This window comes from Echeneis naucrates, chromosome 9 (genome assembly GCF_900963305.1).
Source record: "Echeneis naucrates chromosome 9, fEcheNa1.1, whole genome shotgun sequence".
Lineage (NCBI taxonomy): Eukaryota > Metazoa > Chordata > Actinopteri > Carangiformes > Echeneidae > Echeneis > Echeneis naucrates.
Window position 1 is genome coordinate 2,789,875 of NC_042519.1, and position 25,208 is coordinate 2,815,082.

The following is a 25,208-nucleotide window of genomic DNA, read 5'->3' on the forward strand; positions in this document are numbered from 1 at the left end:
TGCTAAAGAAATGAGAAGCTACTTAAAAGTTTAAATGTTTCTCTACCTGGGCAGGAATCTTGGCAGTTTGGGCAGACCTTGGAAACACCCTCTGGCTGACCATGAAAAATCTAAGTGAATCAAACTTGTGGACATTAGGCAGAACTGAGACATTTCCCTGTGGCCTGACCAATGCATTTACACAGCGATAATAGTATATTATCTATGACCACAGTAACATAATGATTGCTTTTGTGAAACTATCGAGCACCCTTTTGGGCCATAGCCTACTGAAGGTGAAATGACTGATTACTTCATTTGCTTGTAGGAGAACACTCCGCCTATCATTAAAAAATTCCCATTCTATGATGGCTGTTCATTTTAGCCCATCTGGTCACTGAAGACCTGTAGTGTATGAATTCATTACAACAGAAAGGTAAATTAAACATCCATCCCATGGCTGCATAGCTAACGTTAACTTTGTGCTAACGTCAGATAGCTCTCCTCACCAGTAACAACAGCATTGGTCATGTTACTGCTGTAACCACGTGAACAACGAAAGAAAGACCCGAAGACCCAAAGTTATGAGTCATGAAGGAATCGGTCATTTCTACACTTACAGGGGCTACAGCTGGCGTGACTTCTCACACCATTCCTTGAAGAGAGGGACATGCACGTTTCTCTGCAAGTGTACACACAACAACGTGTTGACTACGTCACGCATTACCCACAAGGCCACCTCCTTAAAAGGAATGCTTAGGCCAGTACCACTGCGCAGCGTCAATGGGAGTAGTGAATGAGAGACTCAGGACCCGAAGACCTATACTGTAACTGTGAGTCGTGAACCAATCACTAATTTCTACACTGAGCCTACGCTGTGGCCATGGGGCAAAAAAATGAGAGACTCAGAACCTGAAGAGCCTATTTTATCAGTCACTGGAAATACACAGAAAATATGTGGCGTTCATAAACAAATCTGAGCCTGTGGCGAGCCAGCGGGACCAAGGAAAAAAAAAATCATTCACTCAGATGACTCGTTACTCAGAAGTAATACAAAAGATTAGTTCAAAACGAATAATCGTTCATGAACGACACGTCACTAGTATAAAGTTCAATCAGTGGGTGGGTTTTACTGTCAAGTTTAAAGTTCCACTAAAATGCAGACATGACTGTATAGGACTAATATTTGATTGATAGTTGCCTAAGATTAATAACAAATACGCTGTAACCGGCAATTCAGCAATCTATGGTGGCCCTAAATGGTCAATGCACTATAACTTAGGAGTAGATATGAAAATAAATATGACAAAACATAGTTCCACAGTCCCACAGTGAAGAAACGCTCATCCAAAATTCACTTCTGTTCATGGCCTTAAATCTTAATCAGTTTGAGAACACAACCAAGACCATTTCAGTATTTACAACAAACCAAATCCACTTCAATATCCACAACAAACAAAATCCACTTCAATATTCACAACAAACCAAATCAATTTCAATACTAACAGCAAACCAAATTCATTTCAATACTGACAGCACAACCAAATCAGGCACCAGAGGTGTGTTTTACTATTTTGCACTATTAAGGTGTGAAGGGGAGAAACTGAAACTGCCAAAGAAATGTCAGTTTTGTGGCTTAAAGTCGTGAGCTCCTTATTTCCGAAACTTCACCTACCGCCTGGGGGACTTTCGATTCTGAAGCTGAGTTGTGCCATTTTCCCCACATACAGTGAACGCACCGCCGCTGGAGGGTGGGAGTTCCTCTCTAACTTTGAAGGAGGGTGTGTCTTTCACACACAGTCGTCCGTCCGACAGTCTGCAGAGTTTTACTGTCTCCTCGGCCGCAGTGTGCTCCACCGCCCGTCTTCCCTCGGACTTCAGTCGGCTCGGGTTCAGCAGAAGTGAACGGATTTTCCTTCTCCTGTCCTTAAAGACTCGTCGACCTGCAGTGGAGTCAGTCTGGGACTTTGTGTTTCATCCACCATGGGGGACGTCATTTCAAGTCACCTGGATGAAGCCAAGCGGGAGATTATCTCAGGTGAGGGGCTCTCCGTTGGTTTAGCGTTTTGGCACATGTGCGTTTTTACGCAGCGCCGAAGTCTGAAGGAGTCAGTTAAACTGGAGCTTAGTTTCACTCCGACACTTACGCTTGGTATTTTTTTTTTTTTTTTTTTTTTTTTTTGATTGGGGAGTGCTGTAGGCCCATCGGTACTGATCTGCTGTTGCAACAAACGGGAGATACCGGTGTGCGTGTCAGCAGGGCTGTGGACAAGTTTTTAAAACAAAGGCTCAAAAGAAAAAAGAAGTCGCTTCACCCCCCCATCCCCCCGCCACCCAAAAGAAATTATGACATAGCTTTTTGGTCAACTAATTTTAGACCAGTTTTATGTCTCATAGTTTCCCTTCCATTCCGATCTGAGAGTTTTTCCCCCTAAAGTTGTATGGTCTTTAATTTATCTTCACCTCGACATGTTCAAATGTATTGGCATCAAATGCAAACATTTTTTTTTATTTGTGTAAAAAAAGTTTTAGTTTTTTTTTTTTTTTTTTTCTTGTCTTGTGTCACCTGAGTATGGGTGAAGTATCCAGTAGATGGTAAAACCTGGAAAAGTTAAATGTCTGTTATTTCTTGGAATTCCTCTTTTTTTTGTGCTGTAATTCTTGTGTTTTTACATATTTTCAGGATTTGGGAGCAAGGTTACCAATTAATTTTCTCTAATAACTGCTTTGCCCATAAATCTAATGACGCTTTGGCCTATGTCATGCCAGAAAATGTCCAAGATAAAATCCCTGATGTCTAGTGTTTGGAATCTTTGCTTGATGAAAATAATTTAATAATTAACTGATTAACAGAGCCTAACAAGCCTTTATATTATTGATTGAACATCAATGAATGGTGTTTTTATCCTGATTTTGTTCTATTCTGTGTCCTTGAGTCCTAATTCAGCTCATCTTAAAGTATGAATGGTCTATGAGGAAAAGACTGCTGATACTAGCAAGGTAGTTGGATTTTAATGGAAGTCAAGGTGCCTAACACTTATGCAGGTTGAGTTTACTGAGCTGGATTGGCCTGCCCCACCCTGTCTGTTGACTTTATCAGCGTGTTAGCTCAGATTAACTTTCCTGTTGCAGTCATTTGGACTTGAAAGGTCACTTTAAATTGGAGACATTATAATGACTATTATAATAACTAATAGTGAGACTATTTAATAACTCAAGTGGAAAATGAATGTGCTTGCATCGCAGTGGCATTAACCAGCAGTTTCTAACAATTTTCATTCATCAAATTAGAACGTAACGTATAAAGAGAGGCTGCAATAATATCAGCAGCACTTCGTATATTAAAAAAATCATACCTTGTTCAGCTATGCTCGAATTTCTGTCAAGTGATTGGTGGAGTTGACATTGGCAGAGAAAATGCAATACAGCATCTACAGGATGCAGCTTGAGATAACTGTGTTCACTTGATATCAAGGATAGCAGTTCAGCATACGTCAGAGCATGTGGATTGCTTTGTACTTCTGACTCCTTCATACTGAAGATGATGATAATGATAACAGATTTTATTTATACAGCGCCTTTAACAGTGCTCAAAGACACTTTCCGTCAGGCAGTCGGCAAAACATTAGAATCATACAGTATAAACAAAAACGCAGACACAACAATAATGGAATGCAGAGGATTAAAAAAACAATAGCAAAACACAAGAATGGCCTAGAAACAATCAAACCTATAACATTAATATTAAGATGAATGAGTGTGCACAGTGAGGTGAAAGCTGCCATATATGGATCTCACACGCCCTCGGTTTGATTGTGACTTGCTGATATTATTAAGGGAATCCTGGATGTTGAGAATAAATGGTTTGTTCGACTACATTTATTCATTAATATATACATCACCATCACTTTCACTTGAACTTCAAATGAAATTAAGAAGACCATGTTAAACATGAAACCCACAATACTAAACATCACCCAGTTAACAGTCATCATAGGCTTATTCTTTGAGATGGCCGCTTGTCTGCAGTTACATTTTAGACAAAACTCAAATATGATGTTTTTAATATTAAGAAACCAAAATTGTATTAATAAATACTATACAATTTTCCATCTGATATAGATGGTTAAGTTTCTCATCAGAGCACTCTGAAAACGAAGTTCATCGATGTAGTTTCGTGGGGAGCATTTCAGTTGATGCCAAAAATGTTACCAAGATTACCAACCAAAGAGGCGAATGTCCCAAAATGTGTAGGCTCCTAATGGGATTTCAAGCACAAGTGTAAACAAAAACAATGCACAGCGAATAAGAAGCTGAGGAAGCTCAAAAGCAGCTCAAAGGTGATCAAAGTTAGGGACTTGAAGATGAACCTGAATGGTCGATGATCTAATTGGTTAGGTTGTTTGTTGTTGCTGATGCAAGCTGTTCTAAAGTTTTCTCCGGGCTTGTTTGATATTCCAGTTGAAGGAATAGGATGGTAAATCCATTGGCAGACCCAGACCCAGACTCAGACCAGGAGTCTGCTATCACCAAATTCAGAGACTAGCTGATGCTTCAGATTGGTTAGCATCCTTTATCTGTTTTATATCATTAATTAGCTTTTTACTGGCAGTGGCTGATAAAGTATGAGTGGTTGCTCTCATGCTAACTGTACCGCTCTCTTTACATATAATATAATTATAAGACTTCTTATTATTTTCTTATTATTTTCTTTAACACAATGAGTGGCCAATTGAAAGTGAGACACACAGACATATGTGGAATCTGAGGAATGCATGAAAAGTGCGTGCGTGTGTGTGTGTGTGTCAGTGTGACTGGAAGGACACCTCCTCCAGGCCTTGAGCTGCAGCGCCACACAGTCTCTGCAACCATGACAAGCTCAATGCCAGGCCAGCCTCAAGGGAAGTGCCTGGATTTATCATTAAAACTGCACACACACGTTCATAGTTGTTACATTTAAAAGGCAGGAGACGACAGTGCCAGAGGTAATATTTACATTCTGCGGAGATGATCTTCTCAGTCGAGTAAGTCAGATTTGTAAATGACTCATTGCATCCAGACAGCAATTTCTGCCCAGATGATGAATAGTCTGCATCTATCTGTTGCCATGTGACAGAAAGAGGGCTGCCTTGATTGCTGATAAAAGAGTGTTAGTGTGAGTTCCTGCGGCTGTTGCACATCCCTCAAAACCTCCAACATTGTACTCACTCGACTTCAGAGGGAGATGTGGGGGTGGGGAACAGGGAAATGACCAACATCATATGGCTAATCTCCCATTTCCTTTTTGGAAACTGGCAAGGGTGCACCTGTGTGTCACAATTACACATACGAACTACCACTCAATAGCTTTATAATCCCATTTTCCTGTCTTCATTGAAACTGAAGTCCAGTGAATAACGTTGGAGGACATGTTATGCTTTTTTCATCTATGTGATGTCATAACGCTGGATATTCAAATTAAATAAGGCCAATGTTTCAAATAATTAGGACAGCAGATGTTAAAGTAATTTTCCATCAGACAAAAGCTCAGGCATCAGTCTGCTCCAAACACTCCGTTTCCAAGGTTTCTTTTTTCCATTTTGGTGGCAAACTGATTTCTTTATTCGGCCATCTACTGCAAGAACAGTCACGCTCAAGTGAGGAGTTTATTTTAAATCAAAAGCCTGTCAAACTGTGGTGCACATAAGCAGTATTACAGACATTTAATGACCCACAGCTTGCAAATGGCACACAATGCAGGTTTAGAGTACTGTACTGCAGGAAGTAGGACTATAGGCTTGTACTGCATCACAATGGTGAGAAAAAGTTGAGCAATAACAAAAGAGAGGTTGGTTTGTTATAAAACTTTTGTTGTCTGACATTTTACTAGAGAAGGACATTGCACACTATTCCCCAATATCAAAAAATAATCACCAGAACAATAAGCATAACTATAACAATCAAACTGTGTATCTGTAACAGATTTTACACTTAAACTGAGGTTTACAAGAAGAAGGGAAAAAAACAAAACAAAACACAATGCTGGCCCAAAAATCCCTCTAATAATTTGCAGTCAGAGCTCAATTCTCTCCATGTCACACATTATCTGAACAGGCAGGAAAATAGCATTTCTTAGTTATTTATCTTTCCAACAACCTTTTGACACTGTAGATTAATCTTGGAATGAGGATCCTTACCCAAGGGTTGCAAATGGGTCCTGATAAACATGTGATAAAATTCAGTGCACTTCTTCCCTGAATTTTAAATTATGTAATCATTTAAAATAGAGACAGAGACAGACAGGGATGACTATCCTTTCTAACAGAGCACATTACACTTGGTAATTTTAAGTACATTTATCGTAAAAAAAAAAAAAAGTTATCCGAAAGAGTTGTAAATTGCAAGTTATTATCTTTTGATCATATTCACAAACTGGTGGTTTTCTGGGCCTTGGGCCTTTCTTTGCGGAGTTTTCATGTTTTCCCTTTGCCTGCGTGTGTTTCTGTGAGAATTGGGATTGGTCAGCAAGAATTGGCCCAAACCCTCCCCACCCTTGTCTGTGAGGGGTCAGGAAACAATAAATCCTCTCTTGGAGTGTTTTTTTCTTGGCCCCTGTAAAGCGCCAGGCTCCGGAGGCAGTGCAGGTTAGCCAGCAGGCTAGTGTTGGGCACTGTCACTTTTCAAAGACATCCCTGTCACCACAGAGAGTTGTTTGCGTTTGTTTGTTTTTTCATGGATTTAGATTGCAGAAATACCTGCTGCTGAGGGGGACTAACCACAGGACACTCACTTCTGTCGGAGCCAGAACTAGGTCTGAAGGGAAAAGTGATCTCATGGCTTCATGTATATAAACATGATGCCAATGTTGAAGAGCCTTAAACCTGCCTTCTATCTAATGATCGTCAGGTAGAAACTACTGCTTGTATTGAAGTGTATTAGAAACTGCCCCTATTCCTCCTTTTATTTTTTCGCATAGTAAACTTTTCCTAATATGTCCAAGCTTTTAGTCTCTAGTTTCAAGCCGTCCATACAACGATGCAAAGATGTTAATTTAAATGATGGTCCCATTTAGAGAAAAATAGACCAGAAAGCAGGGGATGGAATACAGGACAGGTCACACCAGCCCCCCTCCCTTCTTCAAGTATGGCTTCCTCTGTGTTCAAAAAAACCAAGATGTGTCATGGCCAAATTACAAACTAGAGATGGCAATTCACAAAGCCAATGGGTGATGTCAGTTGCTCATGAGGCAAGAATCCCAGAATGCTTCTATTCTTCTTTTTAATTTACAATATAATGCAACCAGGAGAAACCTAGCTTCATTGAATGCATGTCTTTCATCATGTCGCCTTGATCATTATCTGTTATACTGTAGAGATTTCATTACTATGAGACAAAGCGGTGAACAAAACATGAGGTTTCTTACACAATACAAATAGACTGGATTTTAAGTGTGGCATAAATTATGCAGGGCTTCTCTTGAATAGAGAATGTTGTGGTGGACTCTGAAGGGGCAGTCTTGGCTGCCAGGACAAAACTGTTCCACTTTAAAAATGTTCTCAAGAGATAGTTGAACTAAAACTCCTGCTCTGCCTCTAATTACCCCAGTAAACATGTTTACATGTAGCTGAATTAGCTCTCATCTGGTGCTCTAGATCTTTACTTCAATGTAGCTCCAATCCTTGCCTGAGCTGCGATGGGAACAGTCTGAATTTATGAGTCAGCCTATGGGTCCATCTCAATGGAATGTTTTTGTTAAGGCACTGTGGAGAAAGGAGGAGGGGGCAGGGACTCTCCTGTGGGTGTATTAAAGCAATTTCTGGTCTTAACTCAGATCTCCATAATGAAGACATTTTGAAACCGTTGTCTGAGCTGATTTCTGATAAAACGAGCAGCCATGTAAACATGAGGCAGTGTTAGTTAGATTAGATTACTAGGGTGATGGGAGGCAGCACAGTAGTATATCTGACCTCAGCACTGCAGAGGGGCCCTCGACAATTAGTGTGGAAACCAACTACAGCACAACAAATGAGTCTGCAGGACTCACATTAGCAGCTCATGCAGCTGCTTGACATGTTGTTACGACCTTAAGTCCATATTGTTTTTATTTAAAATTATAGTTTGGGTTATTTGTCATGTGTGTGAAGTTCTGTATATTCGGTCTATTACCTGCACTGGATTCATATCTCGTTTGGAACTACTATGTTACTGAAAACTGCATAGATCAGCTCTTTCGGTACAGAGCTAGGCATCTGTGAACATTTGTACAAATAAATTATTAAAGAAATGTAGTTCTGGAAGAAAAGGGCTGTTTGATGGCAAGATAAAGCAGTGAAACTGAAGTCCTGCTGGCTTCACAATAAACCTAAAGAGTATAGGAAAATGTTACAAATCAAGTATTGTTCCTTAAAATATATTGCACGCATGTAGAAGTGAAACAAAATTGTGTAAAAAGAGAAAAGTACCATGTTAGTTAAATATACTTGTATACTTGAAAAGAAGGTGGAGATGCAGAAAATGTTTAGTGATATGGTATATATCAATGTATTTGATTAAAAAATCCAATCATATATTTAGGCAATTAGGATGTGCAGGTGTATATGCTTTATATTATATTACAAAGCAATATAAAAATCTGGTAATATAACATATTGATCATTCATAACAGTCCATTTATAGCAATATTTCAGTCACAGGGGACAGTGGTTTTACTTTGATATGTGGGGTTATGTTGGTGATAATGGTTGTGACGACTGACTGGAAGGAAGACCACATAAGTTGAGCTGAGCAGTGGAAACAGTGGCCTCTGCAGCCACAAGTAGTGATTGCAGAACAATGATAGGCTCAGTTTTGTTGCGTTTAGAGACTGCAGTTCAAGAACTGGAAACAACATACTATTGGAAGCTAACAGGGCATCACACAAAATCATCAACTAATTACAAAGCAGCAATCACATTGCGCACATGTCAAATCGGCATAACATAGCAGTTGTTCTGTATGCTGAAATGTAGAGGAACTAGTCTTCGCTCTCATGTCCTACTCAGAAAACTGAACCATCTTCTTATAGCTGGGTGGTGACTCATGGTTGACAGTGTGTGACGTAATGTTGCAAAGAAAGAGATGGTTCCTGCTCAGGAGGGTGATAACAAACCTTCTTTTAACTTGATGTAATGCTAATGCCTTCAGTTCCAATTATTAGTAATACTGATGCTATTATAATACCAGTTAGCACTTTTTAAACCTGTGCAGGAATTTTCTAAATACTTGTAATAAAAAAAAACAAAACAAAACATAATCAATCAAATGACCCATGCCAGTCATTTATATCCTATTTATTTCAATAGCATATCCGATTTCAATTAAATAGACATATTTGCTGATAAAATAAGTGAATGCTTATTCAATATAACTGAATCCCACTTTCAACAGATTCTGTCCTAATTATGTTTTCTGATTTTAAAAAAATATATATAAAATAATTGGACATGTTGACAGTTTTTTCAAACTTTTCACTAATAGATTGGAGAGATGAGCTTTGTATTTTATCTACTTTGCTTGATTATTTGTGAAGACTCTAGTCATCTTTTCACCGAGTGAATACTTTCCTAGTTGCAGTGTTTGGGAAATAACTACATTTTCCTGCACAGTGCATTTTTGGTTCAACTTTTATATTAGTGTTCAGGAAAAGTACCACCTGATTTTGTCTGCCTCAGAAAACAGAAGCTCTGCTGGAACATATGATGCAACAGATCCAAGGTTTTTTCTCTCTTTCCATTTTACTGAGCACTGGGAATGCACTCTGACTCCTTTTCTTCTTCTTCTTCTTCTTTTTTTTTTTTTTGGTACTGTTTTTGCTTAGTGATTTGCCTGAAAGGCTACATTACATTTTGTGAAATGGCCATTGTCCTTTCATTGGCTGTTGATGCGCTGCACGATTCCTTTCAGTGTTTGCAGCAGATAATCCTTTCAGTACTGACAAAGCTATTTCCATAGAGGCAGTTGATGCTGTGAAAAAGAGCGATGATTGGTCTGTGTGTCACAGAGCTTGGATCTCACTGATGAGCTACAATGAACTTTTTACTGTGTATCTCTGAGGAATAGGCTTTAAAATCAACTTGCCAATAGCAGCATGCCAGCAGAAATTTCTGTCAAGGGTTTTGAGTTGGAAGGTTCACTTTTGACCTTGAGAACACAAACTGATGATGAAAATGCATTGGTTTCTATAAGCTCTGCCACTCTGTAAAAGTGTTTGAGTAATTTGGTGTAGGCTTCCTGCAGTAGACTTGGAGTGCTTCACCATTTCAGAGAAGCAGTCAGGATGGTCAGCACAAAAGATGACCAGTATACTTTTGTGGACAAATTCAGCAGAAAAATGTGACACAAACAGCTGATCTGTGGCCTTTTACACAGTGCAAACATGCTTATGTGTGGAAACACAGATGTTGAGTTAAAAAAAAAAGAAAGTGCCAAACCTAGGAGGTGTTTGACAGTAAGATGAAATGAAAATATTCACAACAGAGCTCTGCCAGGTATGTCGGTGACCAACAGGTGCATGCTGGGTTAGGCTAAATGCTAACGTACGAGTGAGACAGAGGTATTGTAAGAGCATTTCCATGGTGTACCTTTTTAACTTACAATCTTTTTATGGTTTTACACAAATAAGAAGTTTCAATTCTACTTGAGTTTAATGTCTTTTAAGAACCAATACTTTTTACATAAGGACAGTTTTCCAGAGTTTCCAGCCCTGATCTTGTGGTTCATGGTGAAATTGGTGGGGCAGCGTTAATTATATGGAGCGTGACACCCTGCCACCATCTAGGTAATTAATGGGAAACGCTGACACTAAGTTGGATCATTGATCTTGTGGACACTTTGTTGTATAGAGGACAAGATGATGAAGCTGACAACATCTGTCTTTAGGTTTGAGAGGTTTTCCCTCCTTGTTTTTTTTTGTTTTTTTCCTTGATCCTTTGTAATTCCACAGAAACAAAATTTGGTTTGTGAAAAGAAGTTCTACATCAGCCTCGTTTCCATATGAATGGGGCCTTCAACAAGCATGGCGGCATTATTCCTACTTCTTAACTCACGATAGATAATGACCTCCAACATTGTGGAGAGAATTTCAAATATAAGCATTCACACACTTGTGTGCCAGGCTTCCTGAGAGGACCCATGTTCTGCTTTGTTTAGGCAATGGAACGTGCCATATTAGGGTATTCTAATTCAGGATGTGCATAGTCAGTAGAAACAGAGAAAAATTTCCTGACACGTATTAATGCACTCAAGAGTCAAATAGGGTAGTATTATCTTTAAGCGTATCTCCCGCTGTCTTTTTCTTTTTGAGGTGAATGAGGGCTTTGATTGCACTCAGCTCTTTGATGGAGTCTGTCATGTGATTACACTGAGTTACTTCTCCAAACAGGCACGTCAACCATACTGTTTCTGTACTGTGGAGGCTCTGTGGAGCAGCTGCTGTCAGTCAGCTGGAGTCCCTGTTCTATAAATCATCCTGTAATAAACATATTTGGAGTAGATAATCTTTGGAAAGAAGCTTGTAAAAGGTTAAAAGTCACTGTTAAAATAACTATGAAAGTCATTATAGCAGTTACGGGAAGGAAACGGTAAGGTCAGTGGCCGGCACAGTGCATGAGTAATGGGTCATGCAAGTCAGTGTGTGGAGTTTTCACCCTTTCATGAAAACTTTTTCATGCGTTGCCATGGTCACAAGCTGCTTTGTCCTGGGTGACTCACATGAGTGGGGAAACTATGCAGATGATTGAATTGTTGCAGTTTATGATGAATCAGCTGTAACTCCCCCGCCTTTGATGAACTCATCCTACAGTGCCCCACCCCCCAACTCAATAGGAGGACGCTAATCTGATGTGCACTAATGTTTGAGAAATACAATTCTCATCAAGGTCACTGGGATAATTTCCGTGGTTGATCAGTTACAGATAGCATTTTCTGGAGTAGTGCTTGGTGTCCTATAGGAATTGGGTATATGCGCTACTGGCCCTGTATTTACTTGGTATCCGATACCAAAATCTCTAGTATTGCCCACTCCTAATTCACAACATCACTGATTTGTGTTAAGGTTCCAAAGTGAGTTTAAAAAAACATCCCTCACACTATTACTGCACCACCACCGCCAGCCTGGAGTGTTTATATAAGTGCTATAAGTCAGGTTGGGTTCAAATGTTAGTCTCACCCTATTATCTGCTGCCTCAGCAGAAATCCAAATCCATCAAACCAGACTATGTTTGTAGTCTTAAACTGTCAAGTGTTTTTGAGAGGGTATCCACTGCAGCATAAAGTTTTTGTTCTTAGACAACTGGACTGGAACCAGATGTGGTCCTTAGCTTTTTGTTCCTTATCTGCTTGAAAATTTGAGGCGTGGTTTGTTCTGATTTGTAGACAGCTATCTGAGTGATCATAGTCTTTCTTTCAACTCCCACAAGTCCATCCATTCACTCCTGACATCTCATCAAAAAAACTGCTGCGCTTTTAGATCAGCTAAGTGATATGTGTGAAGATCTTTTCATAATCTGCCTGACACCAACAACTGGGTTTTTTTTTTTTTTTTTTTTTTTTCTTAGTCCAGCGTAACATTCCTCTTTTGACTTCCTGTCCAAAGGCCAGTCAGCCAGACAACAAGAGTGAAAAATCCCTAGACTCCATGAGGATGGGCCTGTGCTGGACCTGAAATACAGCAATAATCACACTAACCTACAGGAAACAAGTTTGCCAGCATGGCCTGAGAGCCACAGATAAAGATACATAACTCAGAATCTCAAATCTTACGAAAATCATTGCATTGCTTTTTATTTTATTTAACTCCTGTGTAATAGAAGCAACTCTGTTTCATGAAGTGTGAGGCATTCTTTGTGGGAGAGAGGTGAGAAGGGCAACTGTGGTGACTCATTTTAAGGGAATGCCTAGAATAAAAAGCCCACTCTCTTTGGTCACCAGGATGTTGATTTAAGATAAAATTTGTGGAAAGAGGGTCTTATTTTGGAAAAACTTGATATGAGGGAATTAAATAAACTAAACCTTTATGCACTGTGTTACTTAGTTTGTTATGGTCAGTTCTCTCATTTAATTACTCAATCAGTTTTTCTGTCTTTTTCTTGTAGTATTAGTGTTAGTTAGATAGTTTAACCATTTATAATTGGTTATGGCAGCAACTGCTATTTTAAAGTTATATAGTCCTTATTTGAACTTTTTTCACTGCACAGTGTGTGTTTGTGAGAACTGTAACTGTAACTGAATTGTGCCCAACTTTTCACTGAGTAAATTTGAACCATGTGTAGTCAGCAGCTCTTTTCTTGAGTGGAAAGATTCTCATTTTTGAGTTGTTGGATTTGTTGTTTTCTAAATCATCTTGATAAAAATGCTTACAACAATCTGCTATATAACTGCACTGCCACACCCTGAGAATCTAATCCTCACAATGCTCAATGGTCATTGTTTGAAACACAATGAGCATTAAATATACCACACATTCAAAGTGTCAAATGAAAAATGCCATAATGTAGGACATTTCTTGAACTCACTGCCAAAACATTCCTGTGTGTCCTGCACATCTGTATGTGTGTGTGAATGTATTTGTGTGTGTGTTGCAGCTCGGACTGGCCAGGTTATGGGGGAATTTGGGCGTCTGTATGAGCAGCAGTATGCAGTGGCTCTATTCAACAGTATTCGCCTTGACATAGAAGGAGGAGGTGGCCCACAACCCCAACTACTACACCGCAAGGTAAAGCATAGTCATTCTCTACTCTGTAAGACGGACTAAATTCCTTAGTGGTATCCAAAATATTTACCAGCTGCAACGTGGTGTGGCCAGTTGCCAAATGCTTCACAAATGGTTGCTTGAGATTGAAATGAAAGCCACATTTGAAATTGGGTTTCGTCTGGTATGAGTCTGTGTATTTGTCAGATAATGTAAACATATTTATGGGTGTCCTGATTAAGAATCAAACTCAAGGATCGATACCCAATTTAGAGTGTTCGGACCATCAGAGTTGTGAGCCCCTAAGCTTTTCACGTCCCTCTATTGATGTATTTGTATTTCTTACACTCACTGTCCGTGGGCTTTGAAAAATGATTAAAGGAGCCTCCCTCAGTCTTAAATTTAAGGTGTCAGTACTTTGATGAAGCAGAGCTGTCCTTCTCATCATGAAAAAAAAACAAAACAAAACTCTGTCAGAGTAAATTATGGGAAGAGCAGGTAAACTTGTTCTGTCAAAGTTTGACGTCAGCAATGTCTCACATCTGTTGTGTCAGAGGTTCACTTGATTTTCTTTTAGTTCACATGGTCTTAAGGCAAAGATACAATCATTTTCACCAGTAGTTAACCGTCTGATAACTAGTTATTTTATTGCGCAAGAGCAGACAAAAGCTGGAAAACCTGATAGCTTTCCGTTTCTTCAAAAGGTTAAAACAATATAGTCTTTATTTTGGTGAATAGATTTGTCTGTCTGTGATAGTGTGACACATAGCAAGCACATAGACACTCACTGAGGTTGGGAATGGAGGTCGATAATGGCCTGGTTTAAGAGTATATTGAGAGCTCTGATGAGATAAATATTACTTGATGGTTGATGGTTTAATTTGAGATGTGCCGTGCTTTTATAAAACACACAATAAAAAATGTCTCTGCTTTGCCATTAAAAAAAAAAATCTTAAATCAATAGCTGCTCCTGCTCTGTACTGTCACGATTGTGTCTTTTTGCTTTTGAGTTTTTTTTTACGGGTTGATCTGAAATATATTCCACAGATTCCCCTGGAAAACAAGTCCATCTTCTCTGGCTCGCTCTTCCATTACCTGGAGGAGAACAAGAAATGGAGAAACCACTTCCTCTTTGTTCCAGACTCTTATAACATCAGCTATTATGAAAGCAAAGTGGTGAGGGGAGAATCAGCCTGTACGTTCTGTTCTTTGATGATGCCAGACTGATTTGCTGTCTAACTTGTTCACTCTGCTCCCTGTCTTGACTACCAGTCCCATGACAGACAACTCCATCCCAAAGGAACCATCAACTGTGCTGGCTACAAAGTACTGACATCCATGGAGCAATATCTGGATCTGATTGGCAATAGCCTGCCCAGTAAGGAGAAGGAGAAGGAGAAGGAGGAGGAGGAAGCCAGGGCGGGTGGGGAAGGGGGGAACAGAGGCGAAAGCTGTAACTTTTATACTGATAAATGAAGAGGATGTTTTTGGTCCTGCCTGAACCTGCTCAAACAGTACAGGCATAAATCAACATATTTATTTCTCTTTGCCCAGCACAGACTCTGAGTCTGTGATGTATTGAAGAAGTCTTTTAATGGTATGGAAATCCATCAATTTATTGATTTCATATTAGCTTAAATGCTATATAAGTCATATTCTCATGTAAAATGGCTTATAATGATAATGTTACATTTACATTTACTATCTCACTAAGACACTTTCTTTTTTCCTTTGCTCCCCCATACAAGCCGTATCCATATTCATCATTACATATTTGTAACTGCTTTATGTTATTGTTCATATGTTTGTCCATTACATCTCATCATTGTCTATGTTTAACTAATGTAAATGCTGGACCAGCTGAAGGCACACTGAAAATCTTCAAATATGTGAAGAAACTATAAAAACACTTAGTGTTTCCTTTTAGGTGTGAAGGCAAAGGTTGGAAGTACACCCTTCCTAAAGTGTGCCAGCCAGTTCCCTCTGATCCTCTGGCACCCCTACGCCCGTCACTACTACTTCTGTGTGACAACAGAGAAAGAGCAAGAGAAGTGGCATGCAGTCCTTCAGGACTGTGTTAGACACACCAATGATGGTGAGTCCTCTCAGCTCACAATCTACACCAATTCACACATTTAGATATGCATTAATGGACAAACTGCAATGATCTGTACAGCTTGAATGACTAGGAGAAGTAGATTGTTCAATGAGTAACTATACAAATGATATAAAATTGTTGATTTATTGATGTCGTATATAGGTACACGGCACTATAACATTTACCAAAGGACATGACAAAACGATGCACCAGGACACATGCATGGTGGGAGTCCCAATGCTCTGCAGCAGGTTCATGGGATGCATGTGGACCTTGATTTTGTGGGTGGCCTGTTGTGAAAAAATGTAACTGTTGAAAACAGAATGTCTTCAGTCCAGATCAGTGCCTGCGTGGTCGAGGAAAATAAAGTGCAACATTTCTACACTGTTTGCGAAACCTTTTCAATTTATTTAAAAGCGGTTCCCTTGAAGTCTCACCTTGTCGCACATTTTCTGCCTCAGTAGAATTCCATATCAGTGCATAATTTCTAAGTACTGTTCTAGTCCCTTTGCACTATTAAGCCATTTCTTTTGGAAAATTATCTTCCTCAGCCCTCTGCCAGACCCAACAGTCCATAAAGTTTTTTCTGCAGTAAATTGTAACCTTTTTGGAAGATGCCATTTTTCTCAGTAAAAGATACCTTTATCATGTCTGACAAAGACTTTATTACACAAAGTGCAAAGATGTGTAGATGACACTTTAAGCTTATGGACTGCGTGCTGGTTTAAACCAACACACCATTAACTTTAACACCAGTGCGGTTCCTGAAGGAGCAGAAGGCTGAGCTAACATAGCTGGTGGGTAGACCTTAATCATTAATGTTATCTTCAAGATTTCCCAAATCTAAAGTTGTACAATCAGCAACATGCCTGCAGAAATGGTTATGTTTGCTGGAATAAAAAACATGGACAACTTTATCAGGCAAATTATTTTCAAAATGGCCCAGTCAGCATGTCAGTTGTTGAAACTCTAGATGTCCAAGGCCTTACATTGACAACAGTGCAGTTCAGTGGAATTCATATAGTCCAATTTCCAAATACTTTTGATCAAGGGACGGCTGTGCCTCAGAGTACATTGGTCATCCACTAATATGAAAGGGTCAGGGGTTCGGTTCCCAGCCGTTACCACTAAAATGTTAACACATCTTTGGGAAAGATACCAAATCCCAAATAGCCCTTATGGTTTAGGCATTTGTCTTAGACAGGAGCAGTATGAGATTTTTGTTAATGGATCAATATGGCTTCAGTGCAGTCAGGACCAACAAGGCCTTCTCCGATTGGCCTAAGCATCATCAGAATAAAATATATATATATATATATATATATATATATATAAAAGTATATATAAATATATACACACACACGTATGTATGTATTTGTATTCTGTTTTTTCTTCATTAATATGTATTTAATTGTTCCCCATAGCCTATTCTCTTCAGTCCACAGCTTTCTTCTTGGTTGTACAGCTTCCAATTTTATATGTTTATGTTAGAGATTTTATCCGATACTTTTTCAGCTATCATGTTTTGCTAGGTTTCAGAATCAGCAGTGTGGACACCTGTACACTTTCAGTGAGCAGGAACATCCAGTTGCAATAACCAAACAGTGCACAACACTGGGGTCAGCTAACAGGTAGACCTGAAAATCACACCCTCATGCCATGATGTGTACCTGGTTGCCATGAAGCTGAGCTGAGATCAGCATTGTGCAAGTGTCAGAACAGAGGAGGTACCTGTCACTGACAACAGGAGCTTTGTTCTAACCTTTGATGCTGACTTTAACAGTGTTCATTAACTGTGAGGTGTTACAGGTTGCACATACACTAGCAGACACACAGATTGTAGTTATCTCCTCCCCGGCTCCACCCTTTCCTTCAAATATTGTTTCGACAGGTTTCAAAAAACCATGGTGGTGACGGCTAAATAACAAACTACAGTAGAGGTATCAAAGAAACAGTTCAAAAAGCAATGGATCAGTTCATTCTGGGTTGACACTTGGTCCTCTCAAGGGCCCTTCAGGGGCTTAAAATAAGTACGAAATAAGGCAATTAGGGTGGCCAGACATATACATGACAAGCCTCGAGTAGAAAATAGAATAGAAGCTACCCACCTGTCACTCAAACTACCCAAGCCATAAATGTGTACCATACAAATCCACTGTTGAACATTGTCACATTGTCATGATGCAGGATGTTGGACTTAACAATGTGTTCCAACCAGCCTTTTTAACATGTTTATTTCTGCCGTAAAGTTGGGCAGTATTACATGGAGACACTGCCAATAGAAGTCTGAAGTCACCAATAGTTAACATGCCTGAGCTGTGATGTATGAGCGGCCAAATGGTTCCATATGTTCCAATTGAAGCACACAGAGCACTGAAAGCTGTACTGACTCCACAGCGCTGTTAAACAAGGTGCAACAGTCTCATCAGGCCGAGAAGTTGTTCCTCTCCACACGGGAGCTGTTGGCGCTGTTTACATGGTTTTCTTTTTTGATGAACGAACTGAAATTGTGTTCCTGAAATGGATACATGCCACAAAAATGGCATATTTTCACAATTGGAGGTTTCATCTTGCCACACCCACTTTATTTGTAATGGCATAATTTCAGACTGGAAAATTAGCAAAAATGAACACATACTGCACACGGAAAAATTGTTATGTATAGCTTATATTTTGACTGTTGGAATTGGTTTGTTTTTCTATGCTGAAAATGCACTTTTGGACTTTTGCACTTTTCAGACCAAGTTTGGGCTGTTGCCTTTATATATGTCTGAGCTTTTATCCACCTTTAAGCCAGGATGCAGTCTGAGATCCTCTGGTAGTCTATCAGAAGAGATCAGACTCCTCAAGGATCGCTTATTTTTTAGATCCATTTTTATGAAAAAACAGAACAAAACGAAAAGGTCAAATTGTGCATTTTAATTTCAATTTAGATGTACATATCATTCTGGACATTTATACCTTTGACTTATTCAAAACACTACGTTGCTTGAAAAGCACTTTACGAAAGCATTAATATGAACTATTCTTCTGTTGTGTTCAATCATCCCAGTAAGATATGACAAAGTGACATGAGCCACCTGGAGGTTGTTACTTAATTCAGCAATCATTAATTTTGTAATAACACAATTTCCCATCAACGTTTGCTACATAAGCCCAAACACTTACACGATAGTGCAGTAGACTTTATAGCATTCAAGTTCTCAAATGTCCAAACTGACTTAACGGCTAACAGCTACTGATGTTCTCATCCCAGGTTTGACGGAGGAGGATAAAGTCCAAACGCCGGCCTTCACCGATGCAGTGCGACTTTACCGCCAAGCTCATGGGCACTACGGCAGCTGGGAAATGATGTGTGGTTCACCATCGCAGGTAAACAAGATGCAATAAATGTTATTTCTCCTACACATTCAGTATATCTTTCAAGAACTATACCAGAACTGGTGCAGAATTTTTGAGTCTGAATCCGACTACAACATGAGTCACCCTAATCCGGTTATATTGGTAGATATAACACATTCTCACCATTCCTTCCTAACTACAACCTTAACTTGAATTACACATCGATCTGATTTGATGTTTGCATGGCACTTACCTTAGTGTCGCTTGTATTGATGGGCGCGGGGGTTTCAGCATTAAACTAGAGTCAGTGCGGAATAACAAGACAGCACCTGTCCAGCCAGTGTGATTTTGAAACCTCATTTCATGCATTTCATTTCTTTTGCTTAATGTGTTTTATTTTTTGATTAAATGCGTTAAGCTTGGTTTCTGGATGCTGAAAAAATTTCAGTCTTTTAAGTTGCATAATTTTTGTGATAACTACATAAGATTACGCTAAAGCCCATGGATACTGCTCATGCTAATTTAAAATATTTAAAATACGCTAGAGTTAAACCAGTTTGTTGAGTTGAGCATGTTTTGAGTGAGATGATAAATAACTAAGTTACGTGTGCCTTTTTTCTCCCTGAAGATCCTGTCTAACCTGGTGATGGAGGGCCTCCTTCCTGAGCTGAGGGATCTCATTTCACCTCGTCTGAAAGGCAAATTGCATGAGAGGCAGAGAAACTGGATGCTGGTGAGAAACTACTTCACACACATCGCACTTAACCAAGGCAGCCTTGCGTATATATGATGCGTTACATACCCAGGGGCAACTAGATGTACAAGCATTTAAACATATAGGATTTGGTAAATAAATTAAAAAGAAATATACGGAATCTTAACTGAGACACTGCACAGATATTTTTTTTTTGTATCGAAATGTAATATTTTACCTGTGTTAACTGTACAAATTGTACAATACATATGGTTTCATTAGATGTATAATTATACATATCATACAGAAGCAGTGTATAGTCATATTGGTCAATTAAAGTTTTCAGTAATTTCCTTGAAGTAGCTGCATCATCATTCATATTATAAAAAGACATGAGTGATAATGTCTGACCGATAATTATATTTCTGCCCCTTTCCTTGTTTTAATTGTTGATTGCACAGGAAGGATGGTTGATTTCTTTGTACATGCTTACAGTATATAGAATGAGAGGAAGGTTTCCTGAAATTTAACTTGCATCAACATTTACAGTGTGCAGGAGTTGATTTATTTATTTATTTTTTTTTACTTTGAATCTCATAGTGAAAACATCAGCCAATGTTAATTGTCACTGTGTAAAACACTCTTTCATGCCACACCTCATGTGGCACTGACACAGCCAAGCAGCACCAGTTACTGTAGATATTTAAGTGTTTCACATGCGACTGTACCTTTGAATGTGTGTTTACTGTGTGCGTAGATCAGTGATGCAGTTTACAGCCTGGTGGAGGAGCAGTGCCAGTCTCAGTATGAAGCATTGTTTCAGAAGTGTGAGGGGGCTCGTTCCTCTCTAGACGCCTCCATACGAACAGACATGGACCAGATAATTACATCTAAGGAGCACATCACCAACAAGATCAAGGGTTAGTGAGAAATCTGCCATTTGATGTGGAAACCTTTTCTCAGTTTTACAAAATGTGTTTTCCTTTCGGGACTATTTGTCTGGACAGTGGAGTTTAAAAATTGTCATTTTTGTTGACAAATACATTAATGAACTCCAAATAGACTGCTGTTTAACACTGATTTGTTTTATTTTGATATTAAAATAATAATCATAACAACGATAATGTGCATTAATGAAGAAGCAAATTGTCAGTTGTCCCTTCGACTTATTCCTTTTATTTATTTTAAGTAAAAATGGAAAAAAAGATCTGTCAGCAGACATCTCCCATGGCCTATACTTGGAGCCCAAGTGCAGACCAGGGGAAGAATCTTTTTTTTTTTTTTTTTTTTTTCTCCATTAAAAAAGGAATAATTTCAGGATAATGTTATTATGTGTTGCCATTTGTATAGCGATCTAAACAAGCTAACTTGAATTCCTATAGATCGACTAGTTTTTGTTAATTTTTTGCTTTTTACTTTTTACTTTGTCTTCTCCAAAAATACGGAAAGTGATGTCTGGAAAGTATTGCATGACAATATGCATAACACCATCAGCTGGCAATAAAATTTTGCCTGTGAGGACTAATGTTTACAGATCGCTCCTCACTTAGTTGTGGTTGATTTGCCCTAGCTTCTGTAGCAACAGAGCAGCAGTGATTATTTTGCAGAGGTCATCTGTCCAGAAATCACCACTGCAGAATTTTGGCGAGCAACCATTCAGAATGGAATATTTGCAAGTGCCGTTTTTTAACTACTCTTAATTATTAATGTGGGTGTATTGATTTCAAATGCTCTAATGGTTTCTAGAGCCATGGCATCATAATGGTGGTATTAAGACCATAAATTCAGGTAGGACTGTTTAGGACATCACTGAAGGCCCACCACTGCATTTTTAAATTTTAAAACGTCTACATTTTCTACACCAATAAATTTTTCGGTTTTGAAAATGAAAAAGGAAGTTGTTGTAGCATTGTTGACTATTCAGTAATTGGCCCTCCTGTGTTGGCCACATGTGCATCAAATGTGTTCACAAAGTTCTTCATACCTTGATGATTCTTCATTCTGAAAATCACAAGTTATATAAAAGGAAAAGAATGGCATTTCAGTGTTTCACTATGAAACATTGCTTTCTTGTTGGGGTTTAAGGATTAGTAACTGGGAATATAGTTAGACTGACCACATGTGATTTGCCATGCTACATTGTAAAGCTTTTGTTTTTTTTTTTGTTTGTTTGTTTGTTTTTTTTATGGTAAATTTAGATATTTTGCCATGTCCATTTGAACCCAAATTTCACAGTGGACAGGTTAGGTCAGGACAGGTCAATATTCAGTTATAGATATTGTACCTATGCCTACTCGCAACAGCAAATGGCATGTTATATTTTATTGTACTTATTCTCCTTGTTGTTTGAACTCGCCTACATCAAAGCTGGGTGGTATATCCTGAGGACTTTGATAATGCGTTATTGTCGAGAAGCAGAATTCTGTGCTCAAGTTGTCAAAAGGAAACATGACAACATCTTGGGCAAAGTCTTGTGGATATGGATATGGAGTGGATATGGCAAGATGGGTTGATCATGTCCCTTACAAAATTACCCAGAAGTACAACATTTTTGTTCTGCAAATGTAAAAAGCAAGCGCCAGCCACTATATATGTTATAATGATGATGGAAAATACCCATATCCTCTAACAGGATCATATAATTTTTGTTTATTCGTAGTCACCACTGTTAATTCTAGGTTAAAATTAAATGTCACATAGTGAAAGACAGACCAATAACATTCACCACATTGAAAACAAACAAAACATTTGCCCCCTTATACTTATCACCTAAATGATTTCAAACACGCTTCAATTTTTCAGAATATCAAACAAATCATTACTATCAGTAAATGATAACCCAAGTAAATTAATTATAATTATTCATTTTTAAATTGTTTCATTTATTAGGGGGAAAAAAATATAATCAACCCAACCTGGCCCTGGGAAAAAACTAACGCAGCGTTTCATAAAAAAAAAAAAACATTATACCAGCAGTCAAACCAAAAAAAGGAAGGTTTTGGGTTCAAAGCCTGAACTTGAATCTAATTGAGATGCTGTGGCAGAGAGAGGCCATTAATGCTCAAAAACCCTCAAATGTGGCTGACAAGTGGCCCAATATTCCTCCACAGCAATGCGAAAAGACACATTTCGAGTTATCGCAAACGCGTGACGTGGATTCGTTTACACAGCCCTGTATGCTGGATATCAACTGCAGCTATGGTGGAATGGCTGTGTGGAAGGAATTCTTAGGATGACTGGACAGTATTTGAAAACCTGAGATGCATCATGTAATAAATCAAAAACAAAGTAGTAAAAAATCCAGAGTACAAGTAAGCCACCTTATCAAATCGTGTATCATATAATGTTCAAATAAAGCGGGGTTCTACTCTAACTGTGTAAAAATCGCTGATATAAAATCTCTTTTGTATATTGTGCTTTATTGCTGCTTAGACTAATACAGAATGTATTTGCTCAAACCAACATTCATAGTGCTTTAAACTAAGTGTATGGAAGTGTTACTGGATGGCAGCTGGTCATAACTTAAGATCTAAAAGATAATGCTGGATACTAAAATGTCATGCTGTTTCTTCTTTCAAAAGTGATTAAGTGATTTCAAAGTGACTCAACACTGAAGGAAAAGTTTGTTTGAAGCCATGAACGGATATGTAAAAATCCACCTTATTCCCACAGCGGTGGTTCTCCCCAAAGCTGAGAAGCTGTTGAAGGTGAGCATCCAGCCCTACATAAGCTCTATCCTGGATGCCCTGATGGAGCCAACCAGCCGTGGCTTCTCTGAGGTCCGTGAAGTGTTCTTCAGAGAGCTAGTGGACATGAGCAAGAACACCCTGAATGACAGCTCCAAGGAGACCATTGCACAGGTAAGGGACGAGGAGGAAATGGTTCAGGATTAGTTCCTGAACCATTCCTGAACCATTATTATTTTGGTTCAGGATTAGTTCCTGCCGTGGGCTGAGAATTTTTACCCACACACAACAGTTTTGTAGAAATAAACCTCCCTAAACATCCCTCCCACCACCTCCACAGCACATGGAGAAGATCTCCATGCTGGCCTTCCATCCTGTGAAGATGCTCAGCTGCTATGAGAAAGTGGAGCACCTGAGTCTGGAGGGTCTTCAGCAGAGGTTTGACGTTTCCAGCCCCTCAGTGTTCATCCAGCGGGCCCAGATCCTCATGAGAGAGGTGAAACACAGAAACTGCTTCTACATACTTTTGTTTGCATTTGTTTTGGGTTGGTTTAGTTTACATTGGGGGTACATTAACTGATTATTCACTGATTTCCATATATTTGTTCATTATTTGTCTTAGTAGCAATGTCAAGAGACTAACTAAATGATAGTAGGTGTAGTTAGAGTGCTTGACAGATCACTTGTGTCCCTGCCCTTACATGCGAATTCCAAAGTTTTTATCAACCAGGAAAGTACTCATTGGTTTGTGAGCTGCCATTTGAACCTTCCAGTTGGCTCTCTGCCAGTGTGTTGTGTTTTTTTTTTTTGTTTGTTTGTTTTTTTTAACAACTGGAAGAAGCTATTTTTGTCAGAGGATGTAGCGCTGAAGAGAAGTGAGGGGTGAATCTGACGTGTTCGGATTTTTTTTTTTTTTTTTTTTTTTTTTTTTTTCCATTATTATTATTTTTTTAATATCCTGTTAATCACATAGTAGCCATCCCCTCAATCATACTCTGCTTTATTATCTCTTCATCTATAAAACATTTATAAAATCATCATGTTGTATTGAAAACACTAGTGACGGAGACATTAAAGTCATTAGGAGATTATTAACCAAGCTGAAGTGAGAAGTAGAGCTATTTTCACATAGATTTCAATGCAATCTGAGTTTATTATTATTAGTTATTATTTTTTTCAAGAGTGACTGGAATTGCCTCTTGATGGCCATTAGAAAGCTTCACTTCTCATACCCAGCATCTTATAGATGATCTGTGTCACAACATCGACTGAAGGTCACACATAAGCAGAAAAACACTTTTCATTCAATAGCTCCAAGTCTATCATCAGAGCCAGTTGTGTGGAGCCCATGTATAGTTAACTAAATTACCCAAACTTGGGTTAATGGTGAAATGTAACCATTAGTGAGCTCAATGTTTATGGTGTTTTATTCAATTCAATTTCAAGTAGACAGAGGACTATCATTCAGAGATTCAGTTTTAGTTTCAGTCAAAATCTTAGCAATTCCTTTCCCCCAGTGCACATGGATGACTTCACCTGAAATGACTTTGTCCTGAAATAAATGTAAAAATCATTATTAGAAATAATTAGAAAATAAAAACATGAGACAGAATCATCTATAAACTAAAATTGTTAATTATTTATTGAGGAGCCTTTGAGCAGGGATTTGGCCTAACAATGGAAGACGGCCCAGAAGCCACCTGC

At 38.8% G+C, this 25,208-nt stretch overlaps 1 protein-coding gene across 1 annotated transcript in view; it reads left to right on the top strand.

Annotated features, from left to right (window-relative positions):
- Nucleotides 1-1,788: 1,788 nt before the first annotated feature.
- Nucleotides 1,789-25,208, top strand: part of niban2b (niban apoptosis regulator 2b) — a 30,779-nt gene continuing 7,359 nt past the window's right edge. Inside the window, exons 1-10 of the mRNA XM_029510496.1 lie at nt 1,789-2,017; nt 13,578-13,708; nt 14,732-14,860; nt 14,957-15,062; nt 15,612-15,779; nt 19,039-19,154; nt 19,753-19,857; nt 20,576-20,738; nt 23,491-23,678; nt 23,845-24,000. Coding sequence (XP_029366356.1) covers nt 1,963-2,017; nt 13,578-13,708; nt 14,732-14,860; nt 14,957-15,062; nt 15,612-15,779; nt 19,039-19,154; nt 19,753-19,857; nt 20,576-20,738; nt 23,491-23,678; nt 23,845-24,000 — 1,317 coding nt within the window. The 5' untranslated portion in view covers nt 1,789-1,962. The remainder of the gene's footprint in view (nt 2,018-13,577; nt 13,709-14,731; nt 14,861-14,956; nt 15,063-15,611; nt 15,780-19,038; nt 19,155-19,752; nt 19,858-20,575; nt 20,739-23,490; nt 23,679-23,844; nt 24,001-25,208) is intronic.